This window comes from Lutra lutra, chromosome X, assembly GCF_902655055.1.
Source record: "Lutra lutra chromosome X, mLutLut1.2, whole genome shotgun sequence".
NCBI classification, from domain to species: domain Eukaryota; kingdom Metazoa; phylum Chordata; class Mammalia; order Carnivora; family Mustelidae; genus Lutra; species Lutra lutra.
In genome coordinates, this window is record NC_062296.1 from 57,053,851 (window position 1) to 57,075,987 (window position 22,137).

The 22,137-nt window shown below is 50.5% G+C and overlaps 1 protein-coding gene and 1 pseudogene across 1 annotated transcript; one reads left to right on the top strand and one right to left on the bottom strand.

Moving 5' to 3' along the window:
• Positions 1 to 5,009: 5,009 nt before the first annotated feature.
• Positions 5,010 to 11,540, bottom strand: GATA1 (GATA binding protein 1). Its single transcript, XM_047715677.1, has 6 exons — positions 11,441 to 11,540; positions 7,652 to 7,888; positions 6,834 to 7,211; positions 6,586 to 6,731; positions 5,887 to 6,012; positions 5,010 to 5,506 (listed from the first exon to the last, which is right to left on the bottom strand). The coding sequence occupies exons 2-6, from the start codon at positions 7,869 to 7,871 to the stop codon at positions 5,132 to 5,134; spliced, it is 1,245 nt and encodes a 414-aa protein (XP_047571633.1). The 5' UTR covers positions 7,872 to 7,888; positions 11,441 to 11,540; the 3' UTR covers positions 5,010 to 5,131.
• Positions 11,541 to 17,300: 5,760 nt separating this feature from the next.
• LOC125091499 (mammalian ependymin-related protein 1-like) lies at positions 17,301 to 20,884 on the top strand (annotated as a pseudogene).
• The last annotated feature ends 1,253 nt before the right edge of the window (positions 20,885 to 22,137 follow it).

Here is a 22,137-nt window from a genome sequence, read left to right on the forward strand (position 1 = left end):
TGTTAATGTAGGCAGTAGGTACAGGTGTTCATGTCTAGATTCGATCAAGGAATTTTTTTTTAAGATTTTATTTATTTATTTGACAGACAGAGATCACAAGTAGGCAGAGAGGCAGGCAGAGAGAGAGGAGGAAGCAGGCTCCCCGTGGAGCAGAGAGCCCGATGCGGGGCTCGATCCGAGGACCCTGGGATCACGACCTGAGCAGAAGGCAGAGGCTTTAACCCACTGAGCCACCTAGGCGCCCCTCCCCCCCCCTTTTTTTAAAGATTGAGCTAAATTTTTTAAAAGATCTCATTTATTTATTAGAGCGCATGTGTGAGAGAGAGAGCATGAGTGTGTGTGAGAGGTAGAGGGAGAAGCAGACTCCCTGCTGAGCAGAGAGCATGGGGCTTGATCCCAGGATTCCAGGATTGTGACCTGAGCCAAAGGCAGATGCTTAACCGACTGAGCCACCCAGGCATCCCAATTGGGCTAAATTATGCTAGCTGCTGTAACAAACCCAGAATATTAGACAATTAACAAATAAATGTTTATTTCTTGCTCATATAAAGTCCAATGTGAATATTACTGATCATTCAGAAACCCAGGCAACTTCCACTTTGTGGCTCTGCTGTCCTCTGAATCCTTGGAGTTCACACTATTGAGCTGATACATGGGAAAAGAAAGAGAGTGAAGGATTCCATGAGAGATTTTTATGGGCCAGGCTTAGAAGTGGTGTATATCACTTTGCCCATACTGCATTGGTCAGAATTCTGTCACATGTCCACATCTCACTGTAAGGGAGGTCAGAAAAGTGAGTGAGCTCAGGAGAACATAGGTTTGAAAAACCTATAGCAGGGCCTACTACAGGAGTCTACAGACCCCACAGAGCTATCAGTCCCATGTGGCAGCTGCTAGCCACAGTCAGAATAATGGTTCCTGCAAAGGGGGGAAGGTGGGGCTTACAGGACAAGGACAGGGCTAGGGCCAGGGCTGTCAGAGAGAGTCATGTCAGGACATCCTGTTTGGGGTTAAGAGAATGTTTCCAGAAAGCACGGTTGGGAGTTCCTATAAAGGATCAGGCCAGGGCGCCTGGGTGGCTCAGTGGGTTGAAGCCTCTGCCTTCGGCTCAGGTCATGATCCCGGGATCCTGGGATCGAGCCCCGCATCGGGCTCTCTGCTCCATGGGGAGCCTGCTTCCTCCTCTCTCTCTGCCTGCCTCTCTGCCTACTTGTGATCTCTGTCAAATAAATAAATAAATAAATAAATAAATAAATAAGTAAATCTAAAAAAAAAAAAGGATCAGGCCAGAGGGGTGCCCGAGTGGCTCAGTCAGTTAAGCATCTGCCTTCCACTTGGATCATGATCCCGGGGTCCTGGGATCGAACCCTGTGTTGGGCTCCCTGCTCAGCGGAGAGCCTTCTTCTCTCTCTCTCCTTCTGCCATTTGCCCTGCTCATGTTCTTTTGCTCTCTTACTGTCAAATAAATGAATAAAATCTTTTTTTTTAAAGGATCAGGCCAGAGATTCCTGCGAGTGGAGTTAAGGATTTCTGTTGAGAGGAAACGGTTTTCTATGGAAAGTCCAGTCAGAGGGTTCTAGTACAGTTGTAGGCAAGGCTGCCTGTAGAGGGTCAGGGCTACGAAGCTAACATGTGGTAAAGATGGAAAGCCCTGTACAGTGTAAGGGTTCCTGTGCCAGGTGAGGCCATAGGTAACTGTATAAGATGAGGTCTAGGCCTAAAGTAGAGGTTCAGGACAGGCATCCATCCCTACCACAAGCTCAGAAAAGGGTTTTCTTTTCTTTCTTTCTTTTTTTTTTTTAGGAAAGGGTTGTAAGTTCAAGACTGAGGTTCATGTTAAGAATTGGATTACAGTGCCGGGAGTGGGGACGCCTGGCTGGCACAGTTGGTTAAGTGTCCAACTTTTGGTTTCAGCTCAGGTTGTGATCTCAGGGTCCTGGGATAGAGTCCCGCAGTGGGCTCCATGCTCAGCAGGGAGTCTGCTTAAGATTCTTTCTCTCCCTCTGCCCCTCCCCACCACCTCGTACATGAGCTCGCTCGCTCTCTTTCTCTCTCTCTCTCTCAGCTCAGGTCATGATCTCAGGGTCCTGGGATCGAGCCCCACATCGGGCTCTCTGCTCAGCAGGGAGCCTGCTTTCCCCCCCCTTCTCTCTGCCTGCCTGTCTGCCTACTTGTGATCTCTGTCTGTCACATAAATAAAATCTTTTAAAAAAAGAGTTGGATCATGGGTTTTGTGGACTCTACAGGTTAGGGTGTGAGACCAGAGATTGTGGTTCAGTGTGACATCAAGGGTCATTATCAACAATGGAGACAAGAGCTTCTATATTCAATTGGGAGTTCCCAAAGAGGTTGAAGAAAGTTTCTGCAGAGAGAGCTAGGTCAGTGGTTAAGAACTAAATTTTATTGATGCAGGTGTTTCTAAAATGCTATCTGGAGGGCTGAGCTTCAGTACAGTGTGAAGACAGAGGTGTCCTGTCCAAAGTCAAGGCAGGTTTTCTATAGAGAGATCAAGACTACCAAAGAGGGTCAGGACAGGTGTTTCTTTCTTTTTTTTAATTTTTATTTTTTAAAGATTTTATTTTTTTATTTGACAGAGCACAAACAGGCGGGGTCAGAGGGAGAGGGAGAAACAGACTCCCTGCTGAGCAGGGAGCCCAATATGGAGCTTTATCCCAGGGCCCTGGGATCATGACTTGAGCCAAAGGCAGCTGCTTAACCGACTGAGCCACCCAGGCGCCCCAGCACAAGTGTTTCTAAAGGGTGGTGAAAGTGCTTCCTTAGAGTGTGAGCTCACAGATTCCTAACTGGCCTGAGTCCAAGGTTCCTGTGCCATGGGAGGACAGGGCTTCCTCCAAAGCAAGGTGAGGGCTGATGCTTCTGTCCAGGGTCAGCATGGGTTTCCTGTTGCTAATTAGACAAAGGGTTCCCTTAGAGTGTCAGGCTAGGGCAGCTGTTCTGGGAGGTAAGAGCTGGGGCTCCTGAGCAAGGGAGGGCCAGGCACATGTCCAGCACAGTTTCTGAGAGGGGTTTCTGTTCCAGATGCGGACAGGGGCTCTTGCAGGTTAAGAGGGCTGGGGTTCTGTGGGATGGCCAGGGAGGCAGGAGGCTTTTACAAAGACCAGGGAAGTTCTGGACAATCCCTGTAATGAACATGGACTGCCATGATTCTGCAGCGGGCCCGCTTGGCCAGTAGCTGAAGGAGAGCTGTCCTGAGGACATCTGCTTACCCCTACTATGTTCAGGACCCGCAGGCCCATGGTCCTTGCTCTGGGGCTCTGGGGGAAAGCCATAAAGAGAAGCAACCCAAAAGCAAATTCAGATGTGAGTGGATTGAGTGATGAGAGCAAGAGCAAGGGTGGGGGGTAGAGAGGCAGCCCAGTTAAGTGTGAGCAAGACTCACATGGCGGGGAAGTGGTATCCAAAATGCACTCCTTAAACTCTGTGTGGCCAGGGCAAGTAACATCAGTTGTGAGCCTTACTTTTTCATTAGCAAAACAAAAATGTAAAGTGCGTAGTATACTTTCCTTTCCTTGAAGTATTTTTTTTTTCCAGGTGTTCATGAACTAAAGCAACTGAAGCTTCCCAACTATTGCCCGACGCACAGTAAATGCTCAGCAAATGGGGCTCCTTGCTATCAGGAGCTGCTGGGTGGTATGGAGACTAAGCCACAGAACCTGGCTTGGCCCCCTGTCTCCAGCTATGTGGCCTCCAGCGAGTGACTTAACCTCTCTGGCTCGGGGTGTCACCTGACTCCACACAGGCTCCTATGTAAGGGTTTTCCATTTTGGAATTTTTTTTTTTCTTAAGTAGGCCCAACATGGGGCTTGAACTCGTGACCCTGAGATCAAGACCTCATCTGAAGAGTCTGAAGCTTAACTGCCTGAGCCACACTGGTGCCCCAGGGTTTTCCATTTTGGAAGAACAGATTCTACTCTGGGGGTGGGGAGCAGCTGGCCCAGGTGAGTAGGTGCGTTGGCGTGGGAGTTGGCATTGTGGGGGGGGCTCCCCCCTACCTACGGGGTCTAAATATCACCCCCAGAAGTTATTTTGTCCTCCTGATCTTCCCCTCTCTTTCTCTACCATTTCCCACAGAGCTGCAGGCCGAGCTGGGCCCAAAGAGATAAGCGATGACTGACAGGGAAGGTCCCCTGGACAGCCCCGTGGTCCCACACTGGCCTTCTGACCTTCTGGACAGCTCCCATTCCAGTCCCTCCTTCCCCTCCACCCCCCTTTCCTCTCCAGCACATGTCTTGTGTCCTCTGGAAAGGGGGTCCCTGATGTAGACCCAGCTGAAACTCTGCATGTTGATACTTTCCATGAACAAGTACACACAGAACTGCTCACACCTGACAGCCACTCAAGAGACACTGTGGCCTGGCACACACCACGGGATCCACACTCCCACACGTGTAGACTTGCAGAGAAATGCTGCCGTTACCCGAGCCCCAGGGCTCACTGGATGTGCAGACCCCCATGGTGCTGCTGTTAGACTTCACATGCCCCCACACACAGCCCGCGTTCAACGTTCCAGAAGCATCTGTCCGTCCAGGTCTGTGCCCCACACATAGGCCATCACACCATCTCAAAGATAACCCCAACGTGGCGTGCAGTCACATGGACACCATGCCATGCATTCCTCCCGCGTGTGCTGCCGCACATGCACTCCACGTCCTCTCCTGTAGTCGCCTGTACCCTGGCTCCCGCTGTTGCCGTGTGTCACGCACCCCGTCTTGCAGAGCCTCACCCCCTCAATCACATGCCGTATCTCACCCTGTGGTATGTGGCTACCCATGCCATCTCCGGCCACTTAGAAGCTGCCACACGCGCTTTCACAAACACTGTTCACAGTTGCATGTCACAACCCACAATCGTGAAGTGTCACACAGGCGCCCACACCAGACGCTGTCCTCAGAGACACCCAGACACATGACCTCCCTCCCATCGTTCTTGATTTGGTCCCACACAGACTCACACCTCCACTCTTGGGACTTTGGACTTTGGCGGTTTTATTTTACAAAAGCTTTGAAAGTCCAGGCCAAGGGGTGGCTGGGCCCAGAGGGCTGGGTTGTAGTAACTGCTACCGACACAGGAGAGGGTCCCTGCCCCAGCCCCGAGGCCATGCTCTGTGCCCTCAGGAGCTCAGTGGAGCCACCACAGTGGTGGTGGTGGTGGTGGGAGGAACGGGACCTGCTGGGAAGGAGCCTGTGGGGGAACCTAGCAGGGGTCCCGGGAAAGGCACGAGGTGGCTCACGGGCCCTGACAACACCACAGGGCCCAGGCCTTGGTAGAGATGGGCAGTGCTGGGCGGGCCCAACGTCAAGCCGGAGGCCATCTCCCCACAATTCCCACTCCCGCTGCCCCCGGCCACCACCATGAAACCACTAGCTGGTCCTTCAGCTGCTCCTGTACCTCCCAGACTTGACCCTCGTTTCTTTTTCCCTTTTCCAGATGCCTTGCGGTTTCGAGTCTGGATACCATCCTTCCGCATGGTCAGCGGTCGGTTCACCTGCCAAAAGGGAGGCCCAGGGTGTTTCCCAACTCTACGTCTTTGCCTCTGTGTCTTGACCAGGGAGGCCATCTCCATCCCACCTCGTTAAGCATAGGGAATTATTTCAGGGACTAGGGGAGCATGACCCTGGTATGGTGCAGGGACTGACCTAAGGAATCCCAAGGAGGAAGGAGGAGGGTCAGGAGGTCATGGAAGGGTGTGAAGAGATGAAGGAATGGGAGGAGGGAGGGATGAGGACCAAGGTGGAGGGGAATAGAGAAGGAAGGAGGGAGCAGAAAAGGTGGGGAGAGGGGAGGGTTATGAGGGCAAGTAGACGTGGGGATGCAACAGGAGCAGGGGAGGAGGGAGGCTGGGGTGGGGGATGGGGCAAGACAAACCTGGTGTAGCTTGTAGTAGAGGCCACAGGCATTGCACACAGGGTCCCCACTAGCATTTCTCCGCCACAGCGTCGTGGTGGTTGTCTGGCAGTTGGTGCACTGGGTACCTGCCCGTTTGCTGACAATCTGGGGGAGAGAAAATGTGAAGATCAGCCCACTGGCGGGAGGGGGGATGCTTAGGGGACCCAAGAGGTCAGGGTTGGGTTGAAGGTAGAGCTTCCGGTGCAGGGTAAGAACAGATATACTTAACAGGACGATGACTGTGGGTTCTGTATGGGACAGGGCTTCCTGGCCAGGGTTGGGGATTTTGGTGTCGGGGGTGATTCCCAATTTTGGCCATACATTGGAATCACCCAGGGAGTTGAAAATGATCCTAAGGCCCAGATGACACCCTAGGCCAATGAAATCAGCACATCTAGGGGAGGGTGCCAGGCCCCTGGTGGTTCAGGTTGTCCTAAGGTGAGTCCCATGTGAACCCAAGGAGGAAAACACTCCTGTCGTGCAGGGACAAGTCAGGGTTCCTGGAAGTAGCCTATGAAGGTAGGTTGAGGATAGGCATTCCTATGCAAAGCTGGGTTCCTGCATGGATGGGGGAGGGATGGGTTGGGGGATATGGGTTCTCGTAGAGCAGGAGGACAGGGATCCCTGCACAGGTCCAGAACAGTTCCTAGGGAAGGGGAGGCAGGCCTGGGGTCTTACCAGGCGCTTCTTGGGCCGGATGAGGGGCCTGTTCTGCCCATTCATCTTGTGGTAGAGGCCGCAGGCATTGCATAGGTAGTGGCCTGTCCTGTCCCGCCGCCACAGTGGAGTGGCTGTTGCTCCGCAGTTCACACACTCCCTGGCCTCTGATGGGGTGGACAGAGGGGACGAGGAAGCCCAGGCTCAGCTTTGCCTTGGACACCCCCCACCCCGATTTTAACCTCCCTGTCCCTTTGTGGGGACCTCACCACAGGGGGGCAGGGGCAGTGTTCCACGAAGTTTGGGGGAGGAATAGGCCGCTGGATTGAGGGGGCTCCCGGTGGGAGAAAAGAAGGTACTGGAAAAGTCAGGACCCCCGTAGGCACTGCTGGGGACAGGGATGGACGAAGGCAGCGCAGGCCCCAGCGTCAAGAGATCTGGACTTAGCCGTTCTGTCTTTAAGGTCTCCAGGAAGCTGCTGCCGCCTTTCCCATCTGGGTCTTCCGGGGCCTGGGGAGGGGAGTCCTCGCGGGTGGGGCACACGGCTGAGGCAGGGTAGAGCCCCGTCTTGCCATAGGTCCAGCCAGCATACGGTGGGCCCCCTGGGATCCCCTCCATACAGTTGAGCAGTGGGTACACCTGAAAGACTATTACGGAGGGTGGGTACGGGAAGGAAGGAGGGATCAGTCCAAAGCCATAGTGGTGCCCCACAGCTCCGACTGAATGGCCAAGTCTCCAGTCTTCCCACAGGCAACCGGAACAGCTGCTGGCCATCGGGTAATTCCTGGATATCGAGCCCCATGGTCACTTTGGCAGCTGCGGTAACCTCTACCCGTTTCCAAAGGGGCGTTGAGGATGCCCTTTGGGATTCAGAGCCCCATGGGTCCCTTGACAACTAGGGCCGCCACCACCCACTTCTGATGTTGCTTTCCAATATGGCTATAGCAAGACCGCACATGGGGAGCATTGGCATCAACTGGGGGAAGTTGCCATTTTCAAGATGACCTCTTAGTGGGATTCTGCCCTAGCTAAGGGTCACCCAGACAGCACGGAGCCTGTGCTAAGACAGCCACCCGGACGAGTTTACCTGGGGAGTGCCTGTAGGCTTCAGCATCCCTGTAGTAGGCCAGAGCTGCCGCTGCAGCTGTGGCAGTGCTGGGGGCCGTGGAGGAGGCTGCCGCATCCAATCCCTCGGGCCCAGAGGAGAAAAAGACCCCCGATTCTGGTGGCGAGGATACCAAGGCTGGGTCCACAAACTGGGGCAGGGGCTCGGAGGTCCCCAGGGCCCCTAGGCCAGGGAACTCCATAGGACCTCGGATGGGACCTGTGAGGACAGGAGGGGTCCTCAGACTCCAAACTCCTTCTCCCCTTTCCTCCTGTCTCCCTCTCCTACTCCATTCTCTCAGTCTTCCTAGCCCTATTTTCCTCCCCAGATCTCTCCCCTTCTTCCGCTCCATCATCCCCTCCTTCCTTCTGCCCACCCCCCCCTTCCTCTCCCTCCCTTTTATTCCCTCTTCTCCCCTTGCGCTTCCCCTTCTTCTCTCTCCCTCCTCCCATCTCTTCTTTTTCCTCCTTCCACAACTCCCCCTCTTTCCCCTCTCCTCTTCCCCCTCTTGCTTCTCTTCCCACTCCTCCCTCCTCTTTGGGCCCCTTATACCCTCATTCTTTCTTTCCCCGGTCCTCCTTCTTTTCTCTACCTCTATCTATTCCCCCTCCTCCTCTCCCTTTTCTTTAATCAGCCACCTCTTCCGCCTTCCCCATTTCTATATCTCTTCCCCTCCTCATTTTCTCTTTCCCTCCTGCCTGTCCACTTCCCTTTCTCCTGTGCTCCTTTTCCTTCATCCTTCTCCTTTCTCTCCCTTTCTGGTCATCTTTTTATCTTCTCATTTTCTCCCCCTCCTCCTCTTCTCTCTCTCTAGAGGAGTCTGGGTGGGATGGGCTGGGGTGCAGAGCCAGAGGCCCCTGAGCCACTTGTCACCCCTGGGACCTTGGGGTTCACCCTCCTGTGCTCCCCAACTTCATCCCTATCTGTTGCATCTTTTAACTTTCTCAGAAACCCATGGTTTCCGGCTTGACTCCTCCCTCCCCCCACCTCCGTTGGGTCTGCAGACAGAGGGCCCCCTCAGTTCCTCCCCACTCTGTGGGGGGGGTCAGTACCCCCCACCGCTTATCTCTGCCATCCCCGCCCAACTTTTGAAATCACCCCAAGGCTACTGGCTTCCTCTGAGGAGGGGTACAGGTCTGCCCTGGGGAGGCCTACCATAGTTCTGCTTTCGGGTTCCTTCATTTCCAGCCAGCCCCAGGCCTCAGTTTCCCCATGTGCCAGATAGGAGGTAGTGACAGGGGCCCAGCTAAGACCCGTGAGATGGCTTCATTTTTGCCCCTTTGTCTCTGTCCTTCCCTGTGTGTGTATCTGTGTCCCTGTGTCTCTCTCCTGGCGACACTCTCTTCTCCAGCCTGGCCCTCCATATTTCTGTCCCATCGTCTTATGCAACCATGATATGTCTTGTCCTCTCTCTGCTTTAATGAGTGCCTAATTTCCCCCCTCCCTTTCTCTGGCTTTCCATGTCTCTATCTCTGGTTGTCTCTCTCCATCTTCATCTCCATGTCTTTCACCTCTTTCTGTTTTACTTTTCCCTGCCTCTCCAGTCACGTCTCTGAATGTCTCTGCATCTCTCCCTCTCAGTCTCTTTCTGCTTGTTTGTCTCCTCTCTCTCTCTTTCTGCCCTCTGGCTTTATTTCTATGTCTGTCTTACTAGTCCCACATGCTTGGCCATACCCCACTGCACACAGCCCGGGTGAGGAGCCAGAAAACCTACTCTTGCCCGTGACTTGCCCTGTGAATCCGAAGGCCTCAGTTTTCCTGTCCTTGGGGTGGAGTAACAGAGAGAGAGGAGAAGGCCATCTTCACAGCCCCAGCCTACATGAACCACTGTGTGAACACGCTGAAGGTTGGGCTCAGGGTTGGGGCTTGTATGGGTAAAGAGAGGAGCCCTTGATTGTGTGGGTAAAGAGAGGTGCCCATGGCTGGGTCCACCACCAGCCTTGTCCAGGCCCCAGGATCTCCACTCATTCTCCCCAGAGTGGGTGTCTTGCCTCCTCCTCTGTTTCCATCTCTTTCCTCTACGTCTCTCCATGATTTTTTCTATCTGTGAAGCTCTCTCTGCATTCCTGCCTTGCTCTTTTTCTGTTCCTGGGTCTCCTTCACTTTCCTGCTATCTCTCTGTTTCTCTTTTCTTTTTCTTCCTGTCTCTTGCTGTGTGTCACTGTCTCTTTTTCTAGCTCCCGCCCCGCTCCGTTTCTCCCTTCCTTCTCTGTCTGCCTGTCTCTTTTTCTTTTTGTATCTGTCTCCACTGTCCTTTATCCCCCCTCATCCTCATCTCATCACTCCCCCATGATCTCCCTCCAGTCCCACTGCCCCACATCCCTGCACCTCGCACCTTGGTGGCTCCAGGGCTGCCCACCCCTCCTATGGCAGGGGCCCAGCCCCCCCACCCCCAGTTATCACTCTCCGGACAGAGATAAAGTTTATCTCGAGGCTGGGGGATATGAAAGCTCCTTATCAGCTGCCCTACTAGAGTAAGTGCTGCCCCAACGGGCAGCAGGCAGCAGGCCGGCACCCTCAACTCTCCCAGGGCCCAGCCCCTCACCCCAGGTAACATCCCTCTCCCAGCCCTCAAGGGAGGGTCTCTTGGGACTGACGGAGCCAAGATGTGGGGTGGGGGCAGATGAGTCTTGGGAGGCTTTGAGGTGGAATTTGAGGGTCAGGGAGAGGTTGGGGGTAGAGCTATAGTGTTTGGGGAGAGCAGATACGGGGTTTGAGGAGCAGAGACAAATTTGAAAGGTCACATTTTGGGATCAGAAATAGGTTGGAAAAGCAGAACACAAGGTTGGAGATCTGAAGTGAAGTTGGAGAGCCAGAGAGAATGTTCAGAAGCTGGAGATGTAGTTCGAGGGTCAGAGATAAATTCTGAGGACCGTGGAAAAGTTTGGGGGTTCTGTGGGCTTTGCTGGAGCAGAGATGGAGTTTAGGGGTCAGAGGTGGGTTTGGACAGGCAGGAGTGTGTCTGATAAAGATGTGTTATGGGAGCAGAGGAGGAATTTGAGGACTGAGATGGAATTGGGGTGGAGAAAGACCGGGCCAGAGGAGATCCAGGGGGCCAGAGACACATTTGGGGGCTGAGATGGGGTTTAGGGAAGGCAGGCATGACGAGGATTCATGTGGTAGAACAGACTTGGGATAGTAGACTTGGTGTTTAGAGTGACAGACTTTTTGGTGTGTGGGCAAGGGGCTGGAGGAGAGTAGTGGTTTGGGGGGGGTCAGAGTAGTCACAGGGAACAAATAGGGGGCTTGAGAGGTGCAGACAGAGATAAGAGGATGAAGCCAGGGTTTAGGGGACTAGAGAATTTAGAGCAGAAACCAGGATGGGGATCAGACAGGGGCTTGGGGAACAGAAATAGGTGTGGGAGAGCAAAAGTGAGTTTTGGGGAGAAATCAGAGACAGAAACAATTCCAGGTGAGTGAAAACCAGATTCAGGGCAGAGCTAGGATTTAGGGGAGAAAAGCATGTTGTAGAGGGCAGGGATGGTGTGTGGGGAGCAGAGTTAAGTCATCAGAGGAACGGATACCTTGGAAGGAGAGGATGGAAGTCAGGGCAGAAAGAGGTCAGTTTTGGGGGTTGGTTTCTGGAGTAGAGATGGGGGCTGGAAATACAGATGGTCTGGAGGAGCGGTGAAGGGTTTCAGGGGTGGTAGACACTTTGGGGACCAGTGGTGGGTTGGGGAGGCTGGAGCAGACTGGAGGGGTAGCCTTGAGGTAAGGGACAGCAGGCCTGGGGTTTGCCTTGCTGGGGGCTCTTAGGGGGCTGAGACTGACCTGGGCTGGTTGGTGCAGAGGGTTCGGCCGCTTTGGGGATGTGGCGAGTTCAGTGTGATCCCAGGGGGTGTCCTGGCTGGCCTTGGCCTTTGAGGCTCCCTTCCTCCTTCCCTCCCTCCCTCCCCTCTCCCTCCTCCCTCCTCCCCAGGGAGTGGCTGGTGCCCCAGTGGGTGGGGCGGACCAGAGGAGGGGGCGGGCTCCCTGCTGGTGGGGCACCTCTTGGGCAGTGGGGGCCTTCCTCTGCCCCACCTGCCCACCCCATGGATTCTTGGACCCTGTTCAACTTGGGCTCCCGTGGACTTCAGTGTCCAGCCAAACAAAATGGGCTGAAGCCAAGATAAAATGAAAATAGCAGATATGGTTTTATGACTCCACTAGGCTTTTCAGTGAGTGTTTCCAAAGTCCCTCCTGTGTGCTGGGTCAGGCTTGGGCCCTTATGTATGTGAATCTTCCTGGCCAACAGGGAGAGGAGGGATGTGACTACCCATTTTGCAGGCGAGAAGAATGAGACTCACAGAGCTTTGGTGGGATTTGAACTAGAGCCCATGGGACATCTTGATGACCCAGGCCCAACTTGGAGGCCTGGCCAGGCCAGGGCTGGCGGGCGGCAGGGGCACACTCACTCGGTGCCCCACTGGGGCTTACGCCAGCTCCGGCCTGCCCTGGGGCAGCAGATAAGTCTTATCAGATGGAGGAGACTGTGGCTGTTGGCTCCGCGGTAACAGGCTGTCTTGGGATGGGGGGCGGGGCTGGGGGGGCACCCAGGGACAGCGGCCTCAACTTGTTGCCCGCCATGCTGCTTTGGAGGCGGGAAACAGGTGGGACCCAGGGTTGGTTTCTCTGCGGGTCCTTGAGGAGCGGGATAGGGTGGGGGAAGGGAAGAAGAACTGAAGGGATTGAGAAGGGAGAGGGGCGGGCGGAGAGCAAGAGGCAGAGACAGAGAGGGATGGGAATGGGGAGACTCGGGAAGAAAAAGGGACACGACTAGAAGGAGGCAGAGAGGGTAAGGAGAGGAGGGAGAGACGGCGAGAGAGACCCAGCGACAAAGATCTACAGAGAGAGGCAAAGAGAATGAGAGGACAGAAGGGGAAAGATAGAGCCCCAGAGTGACAGAGGCCGAGAACACAGGGTGAGAAAACCTGGGAAGGGAGACAGAGACAGACAGAGATTCACGGACAGAGTCTTGGAGGAAGTCCATGAGACCCCAAGTGTCAACCTGGGATAGGCTCTGGGCCGGTGGTGCTGGGGTGGAGGGGACAGGGCCATATGGGTCCATGTGGACCCATGTGATCTGTGGCTCTCCCCTCAACTGCTGAGAGGGGCCTCCAGAACCCCTGCACCTCAGTCCCCACCTTTCTACCCTGTCCCACCTCCCCCAGAGAGGAACAACAGTGATGGCAGCCAGTGTTTCATGCTGACACAGACCACAGGCCAGGTCTGTCCTGAGCACGTCCTCTGTGTAAAATCAATGGACTCACGCCCACATGAGGTGTCCAACTTGGCTCCCCATAGAGCAGGGCTAAGACCACCCAGTGGTGGTCCAAGGACTCCATAGGACGGAGCACTGTCCTGACCACCCATTCTACAGATGGGGAGACTGAGACCTGCCAAGGGCACAGGACACTGATGGAGCCCTGGGTCAGTGCATCCTGCTCCCCCACCAGCTGCCCAAGAAGGAGCTTCCTGTCATCCTCTTGCCTCCATGGGCCTCGTCCTCATAAGCAAAATGGGAGGTTTGAGGAGGAAAAAGAGCATGGCTATGACTTTGCGTTTATTGACCTCCTGCTGTGTGCAATGCTCTGTGCTGAGCCCTCATAAGTGAGAAGGGGGGGGTCAAAACCTCTATGACTTAAGGGGCAGTGTTTTGGGGACTTCCACTCTGGAGCCAACCCCCCATCCCCGTCGTTCATAGCCTGCCCTAACCACGGAGGGGCTGCATGGCCTTGGTCAAGTTACCAGCCCCCCTTGGACCTCAGTTTCTCATCTGTAGAGATGGGGTAGTAACAGTGGCTACTCTGGAGGGGGATTGGGACAGCTAAATGAGATTTAATCCACTGAGTGATTTTAACTTGCTTGAATCTGAGATCTCATTAAATGTTAAGTATTCTTATTGATTTACTGAGTACCTACTGTATACAAGGGATGATACTTGATCCTTTTTTTTTACTAGCGCTACTAATTCTAGTAATAATGCTAATAACATGTGACACCCATACCAATTTTAATTCCTAATCTTAATTCTAATATTGATACTAATCTTAGTGCTAGTAATACTGATGTTAATTCTAAATCTAATCATCATTATTCTAATTCTATCCACAACTGTACAAATACGAATGCTAATTCTGATACGAATACTTTCCTTTTTTTAGCACTAATATCCTAATAACAATAGCAGCACACAGTTCACTGAGCTACCCCAGGCACTGTGCTAAGTGCTCTCCCTACTTAATTTTATCCCATTCTCACCATGGTGATATCAGTTCACATAATTGCCGGGAGTGGGCTCAGACAAATGAAGATGTCCATGCAAGAGCTTGTGCGCTTGTCTGAGCTCTCACACTGATTTGCTGCATGATTCCTGGGCAGGTCACTCTCTGAGCCTCAGTTTCTTTGCCTGGGTAACGGGTACAATCATAGAACCCACAGCAAACGTTGTTGAGAAGACCACTCGACACAGGTCCTGCCCAGCAAGCCACAGAGGATGAGCTCTGTAGTGGTAACTCTCTTCGTTGTTATTTTTTTATTAGAAACAGCAGTTGCAATATTGGGAGCGAGGTAGGGAAATCTGTTGTCTTCAGGAAGGTCGGGCGGGAGGCATGTCTCAGACAAGAGTTTGGACACTGGACTCAGCCTATTTCTTCGTAACCAGAGCTGAAAAAAGCCTAAGGAAGGGAAGTAAAGGGTGGGGAGTGGGGGCCTCAGAACCCCGGCTCTGTCAAGAGCCAGAAACCCTGAGGCTCTGAGGCCAGGCTCACCCCATTCCCTCCCCCATCCCTGTGGAGGGGGCACAGGCCCAGAAGTCTGCGGGCGACAGTTCAGCCAGGAGGGAGGCAGCTGGGAGTGGGCAGATAAGGGAATCAGCAGGGCCAGGCCAGGCTTTGGGAGAGACCCAGGGGGTGGGGGTGGGGTGTCCGGGTCAAGCGTCCCCTCTGTCAGGCCTCCATTTGAGGCTCAGCCCCAACATCCTCTCTTCCTGGAAGGCTCTTCTGACTTGTTCCCTTCTCCCTGGCATCTTCTGAGGTTCTAGAGCTTATTTATACCTTATCCAGACGAGTCTACCAAGCCAGAGGCAGAACCTAATTCCCCTTGGTCTCCATCGCACAGAGAAGCACGTCAACCAGAGCCTGGCTAAGGAGTCCAACGTTTTTCTCAGAACTGAGCTGTTTTATTTTTTTTTAAGAGACAAGTATAAAGGATACTGTAACAAACTTTCACCTTTGTCAAACATTAATATTTTGCCTTATTTGCTTCAGATGCTTTTGAAAGACATATATTCAGATCCAGCTGAAGTTCTTATACAAAGTCCATTTCCTCCCTCCTTCCACTACCTCTAGTTTGGGGTTTGTCTCCCTCGTGAGTATTTTCATTCCCTTACTATGTGTGCATGTATCAGTAAACCAGCTTATGATACCGGGGGTTTTTGGCTTGGTTTTGAACTTCATATACACAGAATAACATGGCTTATGTTTCTTTTGTTCTGCATAGTGTCTGGGACATTCACCCACACGCTGTCATGTGTATTAATAGTTCTTTTTTATTGAGATGTCATTCGGATACCACAAAATCCACCCTTTGAAGTGTTCATTTCAGTGGTTTTTATATTCATATCGTTGTACAGCTATCACCACTGCCTAATTCCAGGACATTTTCATAATCCCAAAAAGAAGGCTGTACCCATTTTGGCAGACATTCCCTATACTGTCATCCCTAGAAACCACTAATCTACTGTCTGTCTCATGGATTTGCCTATTCTGGACTTTTCATATGAACAGAATCATATAATATATGGCCTTTTGTGACTGGCTTCTTTCACTTTGCACAAAGTTTCCAAGGTTCTCTCACATCTTAGCATGGATTAAACTACTTCATTCCTTTCTATGACTGAATGATATATTGTATGGACATTCAACATTACACTTGTCCATCCAATGAACTGACGTTTTGGGGAGGGTCATGAATAATACTGCTATGAATGTTCATATTAAGGTTTTTATACAGACATATGTTTTCAGTCCTCTTGGGTACACACCTAGAAATGGAATCGTGGACCTGTTGGGAGAGGCAGGTAGAGGGAAAAGCAGGCATGGGACTTGATTCCGGGACCCTGGGATCATGACCAGAGCTGAAAGCAGGGGCCCAGCCATCTGAGCCACCCAGGGGCCCCAGTATGAGTTCTTTATATATTCTGGGTCCTAATCATTTATCAGATAATGGGATTTGAAAATAGTTGCTCCTATTTTAGGGTTGTCCTTTCACTTTGTTGTGTCCCTTGAAGCACAAAAGCTTTTAGGTTTGATGAAGTGCAAGTTGACTTTGGTTGTTTATGCATTACGTGTTGTCTAAGAAACCATTGCCTTATCGAAAGTCATGAAGATTTATGCCTGTGTTTTCTTCTAGAAGTTTAATAGTTTTAGCTCTTACATTCATGTCTTTGATTTTTTTTTAGTTAATTTTTGTATATGGTGTGAAATAGGGGTCCAGTTTCGTTCCTTTGCATGTGGATGTCCAGTTGTCCCAGCACCATATTTTTATATCTTAGAATGTATGCATGTTCAACTTTAATTTTTTTTAAAGATTTTATTTATTTGACAGAGAGAGAGATCACAAGTAGAGAGAGAGAGAGAGAGAGAGAGGAGGAGGAGGCAGGCTCCCTGCCTAGCAGAGAGCCTGATTTGGGACTTGATCCCAGAACCCTGAGATCAGGACCTCAGCTGAAGGCAGAGGCTTAACCCACTGAGCCACCCAGGCACCCCCAACTTTAAGTTTTTAACATCTTAATTTAATTTTTTTTCATGTTCCAAGATTCATTGTTTATGCACCACACCCAGTGCTCCATGCAATACGGCCCGCCTTAGTACTCACCACCAGGCTCACCCAACCCCCCCATCCCCTCCCCTCCAAAACCCTCAGTTTGTTTCTCAGAGTCCATAGTCTCTTATGGTTCATCTCCCCCTTCAGTTTCCCCCAATTCACTTTTCCTTTCCTTCTCCTAATGTCCTCCATGTTCTTTGTTATGCTCCACAAGTAAGTGAAACCATATGATAATTGACTCTCTCTGCTTGACTTATTTCACTCAGCATAATCTCCTCCAGTCCCATCCATGCTGATACTAAAGTTGGATATTCATCCTTTGTGATGACTGCGTAATATTCCATTGTCTATATGGATCACATCTTCTTTATCCATTAGTCTGCTGAAGGACATCTTGGCTCCTTCCACAGTTTGGCAGTTATGGATACTACTGCTGTGAACATTTGTTGTTTTTTTTTTTTTTGAAGTGGACTTTTAAAAAGATTTTCTTTACTTGTTTATCAGAGAGAGAGGGACAGGGAGAGCACAAGCAGGGGGAGCAGCAGGCAGAGGGAGAAGCAGGCTCCCGGTTGAGCAAGGAGCCTGATGTGGGGCTTGATCTCAGGACCCCGGGACCATGAGCTGAGCCGAAGGCAGATGCTTAAGTGACCGAGCCACCCAGGCAATCCCCACAGCACCATTTGTTAAAAAGACTATTCTTCCCCCATTGAATTGCCTAGGCACGCTCGTCAAAAATGAGTTGCCCATAGTGTCTAAGTTTATTTCTGGACTCTCTGTTCTATATCTACTCTTGTACCAGTACCACTCAGTCTTGATTATTATAACCATGTACTATGCTTTTAAATCGGGAAGTGTGAGTCTTCCAACTGTGTTTTTCTTTTCTTTCCTTTTCTTTTCTTTTAAGATTTAACTTATTTTTTTGACAGAGAAAGACACAGCGAGAGAGGGAACACAAGCAGGGGGAGTGGGAGAGGGAGAAGCAGGCTCCCCGCTGAGCAGGGAGCCCAATGTGGGGCTCAATACCAGGACCCTGGGGTCATGACCTGAACCGAAGGCAGACACTTAACTGACTGAGCCACCCAGGTGCCCCCAATTGTGTTTTTCTTCAAAATTGTTGGAGCCATTCCTAGCATTTTCATATGAATTTTAGTATGAGTTTGTCAATTTCTGCAAAGAAGCAGGCTGGGATTCTGATCGGGATTGCACCAAACCTGTAGATCAATTTAGGGAGTATTGCCATCTCAGCACTATGAAGTTTTCAATCCATGAATAGAATATGTGATGTCTTTTTTTAAAAGATTTTATTTATTTATGAGAAAGAGAAGACAAGTAGAGAGAGCAGCAGAGGAAGAGGGAGAAATAGGCTCTCTGCTGAGCAGGGAGCCCAATATGTGACTCGATCCCAGGACTCTGGGATCATGACCTGAGCCAAAGGCAGACGCTCCACTGACTGAGCCACCCAGGAGCCCGTATTTAATTTCTCTAAATAGCATTTTATAGTTTTAAGTGTATAAGTCTTACCCATCTTGTGTTAGATACATACTAAATTTATTCTTTTTCATGCTATCATAAATGGAATTGCTTTCTTAATTTCATCTTTGGATTGTTCATTGCTAGTGTATAGAAATATGATTAAGTCTTGGGGCACCTGGGTGGCTCAGTGGGTTAAGCCTCTGCCTTCATATCAGGTCATGATCTCAGGGTCCTGGGATCGAGCCCCCCCTCGGGCTCTCTGCTCAGCAGGGAGCCTGCTTCTCCCTCTCTCTCTGCCTGCCTGTCTACCTACTTGTGATCTCTCTCTCTGTCAAATAAATAAATAAAATCTTTTATAAAAATGATTGAGGGGCAGCTGGGGGGCTCAGTGGGTTAAAGCCTCTGCCTTCGGCTCAGGTCATGATCCCAGGGTCCTGGGATCTAGCCCCACATCAGGCTCTCTGCTCAGCAGGGAGCCTGCCTCCTCATCTCTCTCTGTCTGCCAAATAAATAAATAAAATCTTTTTAAAAATTTAAAACAAAATAAAAAATAAAAAATGATTAAGTCTTGTATGATCTAGTATCCGGCAACCTTGCTGAGCTCATATGTATATAATGGTTTTGTTGTGGGTTCCTTGAGATTTTCTCTGTATAAGATCATGTCATCTGCAGGGCGCCTGGGTGGCTCAGTGGGTTAAAGCCTCTGCCTTCAGCTCAGGTCATGATCCCAGGGTCCTGGGATCGAGCCCCGCGTCGGGCTCTCTGCTCCGCAGGGAGCCTGCTTCCCCCTCTCTCTCTGCCTGCCTCTCTGCCTACTTGTGATCTCTGTCTGTCAAATAAAAAAAAAAAATCATGTCATCTGCAAATAATGGTAGTTTTACTTCTTTTTTCCAATCTGGATACTTTTTCTGACCTAATTGCCCTCCCTGGCTAGAACCTCAAGTACATTGTTGAATAGAAGTGGTAAGAGGGGACATCCTTGTCTTGTTCCTGTTCTCCAGGAGAAAGTTTTTAGTCTTCTGTCATTAAGTATGATATTGGCTATAGGATTTTGTAGATTCACTTTATCAGTTTGAGGAAGTCTTATCTGGTTCTAGTTTGTTGAGTGTTTTTATCATGAAAGGTTGTTGAGTTTTATCAAATGCTTTTTCTGCCTCTGTTGAGAAGATCTTTTGGTTTTTGTCCTTTATTAATATGGTATATTACATTGATTGATTTTCTTATGTTGAACAAATCTTGGATTCCTGGGATCAATCCCACTTGGTCATGGTGTATAGTCCTTCTTATATATTGCTGAATTCTCTTTACTAGTATTTTGTTGATGATTTTTGCATCTATATTCATAAGAGATATTGGTCTATAGTTTTCTAGATGTGTTTGTGTCTGGTTTTGGTATTAGGTTAGTGCTGGCCTTGTGAGTTTATTCCTTTTTATGGCTGAGTCGTATTCCATGGAATATGACATTCCATGGAATGGCTATACTGTAGTTTGTTTATTATTTTTTTAAAGATTTTATTTATGTATTTGACAGAGATCACAAGTAGGCAGAGAAGCAGGCAGAGAGAGAGGAGGAAGCAGGCTCCCTGCGGAGCAGAGAGCCCAATGTGGGGCTAGATCCCAGGACCCTGGGATCATGACCTGAGCCGAAGGCAGAGGCTTTAACCCACTGAGCCACCCAGGCACCCCTACCATAGTTTGTTTAAATATTGTTAATATATATATAATATATATATATTATATATATAACACATATTATATATAATATATAATATTATATTATATTATATTAATATATGTTGTTAATATATATAAATATTGTTAATACATATAATATATTATATATATATAACACAGAAAAGATTGGAAACAACCCAAATGCCCATCAGCAGATTGGGTTGTTTCCAATCTTTTCTGTGTTACAGCAGATCTGCAATTTACAAACTGATATTCCTCTGTACACAAAAGTGAAGTTTCTCCAGGGGCAGAAGGTATCAGTCCTTCCATCTACACATCCACCCACCCACCCAACCAGCCAGCCAGCCATCTATGTACCCATTTATACATTCACCCATCTGCCATCCACTCTCCTTCCTTTCCTCTCCCTCTCTCACCTCCTCCCTCCCTCCCTCCCTCCCTTCCTTCCTTCTTTCCTTCCTTCCTCTCTCCCTCCCTTCTACTTCTTTCTTCTTTCCTTTCATAAATCATCTATCTCCAGGCATGTGACTCTGGGTCCAAGGGAAGCTGTCTTTAAAAATAGACAGGAAGTGTGGCCCCGGGGGCCCTGGGTGCCTGGCTGCTAGGTGGCCTCTGAGTCTAGGTGGCCTCTGTGGCCTGGGGTCAGCAGCGCTGGGGGCCGGGACCAGGGGCACCCCGGGGACACTGTGCCCTTGCCAGGTGCCACAGGAGTGGGAAGCCCCCTGGGTTCTGTACCCAGAGAACAGCAGGAGCAACCGCCAAACCCTGCTGTCCTATAACGGGCTCAGCCAGTACATATGGGTGCTTAGTGAGTGAATGGTGCTGTTCCCTGGCAAGAGGTTATTCGAATATGCTTTGTTCTATAAGGAAAGATTGATGTTTCAGATTGAGCAAGCCACCAAGCAGTGCTCCAAGATCACCCTGACAGCCCCTGGGACCCTCTAGACATTCCTCAGCAAGCCACCTCTGAGGACAAGTACTCCATAGGGGCCCCAGGAGCGGATCGCTGTCTGGGGGTGGGGGGGCTGGCAGAAAGCCAGCTAGCTCATATGAAACCTGGATTGGCATTTATACAGTCAGAGTGTTATCCTGTCCAGGAAACCTTCGCCCAAAGGTACAGTGTAATACCATCCACACAGTTTTTCAACATACAGCTGAGCGTTAAAGACCCCTCGGTTTACCCCACCGAGTGCCTGCCAGACGGCCCGGCCAGAGAGGACGAGCAAGAGCTGGACCCGGTAAGCCTGCGAGTGCACAGGTGGCAGCACTGGCCGTCACCCCCGGCTCAAGAAGGACTTAAGAAAAAAGACTTAAGAAAAAAGAGACTTGGGACGCCTGGGTGGCTCAGTTGGTTAAGCGGCTGCCTTCGGCTCAGGTCATGATCCCAGCGTCCTGGGATCGAGTCCCACATCGGGCTCCTTGCTTGGCAGCGAGCCTGCTTCTCCCTCTGCCTCTGCCTGCCACTCTGTCTGCCTGTGCTCACTCTCGCTTCTCTCTCTATGACAAATAAATAAATAAAATCTTTAAAAAAAAAAAAAGAAAAAAGAGACTTGACTGGAGAGCACTATCATAATTGTAGGAAGAGAAGCATTGCCGTGGGTGTATTTGTTATGTATACGTGATTTCGCCCACTCAAGCTATGTTTGCCAAAGGTAAAGGAATGGGCTGGAGAACGTGTGGCAACCTGAATGGAAGAGATGGCCAATGTGGAGATTTCAGAGGTCTGTGTACAGCCCGCAGGGGTGCTGGGCCTGCTGTGTGTGCAGGGATATCTAAGTGCAGGGGCATAGACTGGGTGAGCAGTGGTAGCAGCCCTTTGCCTTGGCAGGGAGGAGGGTTTCAGGACCCGCATTACTGGCCGTTGCTGGGTTGCTGCCATTGGTGATAACAAAATAAAGACCAGATGTAGTCAGCGGCAGTATTAGTTTTTGAGTGCCCTACAGATAATGGCTCCTTCATTGCCTGCCCTGCCTCCTGCTCCCTTGGCCACTGACACAGTGATTCCTTGAAGTCCCTTCCGGACTTAGGGCATGACCTAATTCACGTAAATTTGGGGAGGAAACGAAAGGCTCTAAGACAAAGCAATCTTTCTTCAAGGAGACATTTCAAATGAGAGTTTGAAAATCTTTTTTTTTTTTAGATTTTATTTATTTATTTGACAGACAGAGGTCACAAGTAGGCAGGCAGGCAGTGGGGACGGGGTGGGGAGCAGGCTCCCCACCGAGCAGGGAGTCTGACAAGGGGCTCAATCCCAGGACCCTGGGATCATGACCTGAGCCAAAGGCAGAGCCACCCAGGCACCCGCAGGTTATATTATTTTAATAAACATTTAATTGTAAAACTAAGCCAATAATAAAAAAATTAAAGTAGGAGACCCGCTACAGCTTTTGGCAGAGCCTTTCACATGCTGGAACTCTCATCCTGATATATCCTCTCTTCCCAGCCTTTTTGGGGCTCTTTGGGGGTTCACTCATAGGGTCTGGCTGAACTACCAG

What these genes read in the sequence shown, in the direction of transcription:
- GATA1 (XM_047715677.1), bottom strand. Translation starts at nt 7,871, where the DNA reads ATGGAGTTCCCTGGCCTAGGGGCCCTGGGGACCTCCGAGCCCCTGCCC. An exon ending in ACTGCCCCTGCCCCCCTGTG is followed by an intron (nt 6,732 to 6,833) that starts GTGAGGTCCCCA and finishes CCACCCCATCAG; the next exon opens with AGGCCAGGGAGTGTGTGAAC. An exon ending in TCTACTACAAGCTACACCAG is followed by an intron (nt 5,507 to 5,886) that starts GTTTGTCTTGCC and finishes CCCTTTTGGCAG; the next exon opens with GTGAACCGACCGCTGACCAT.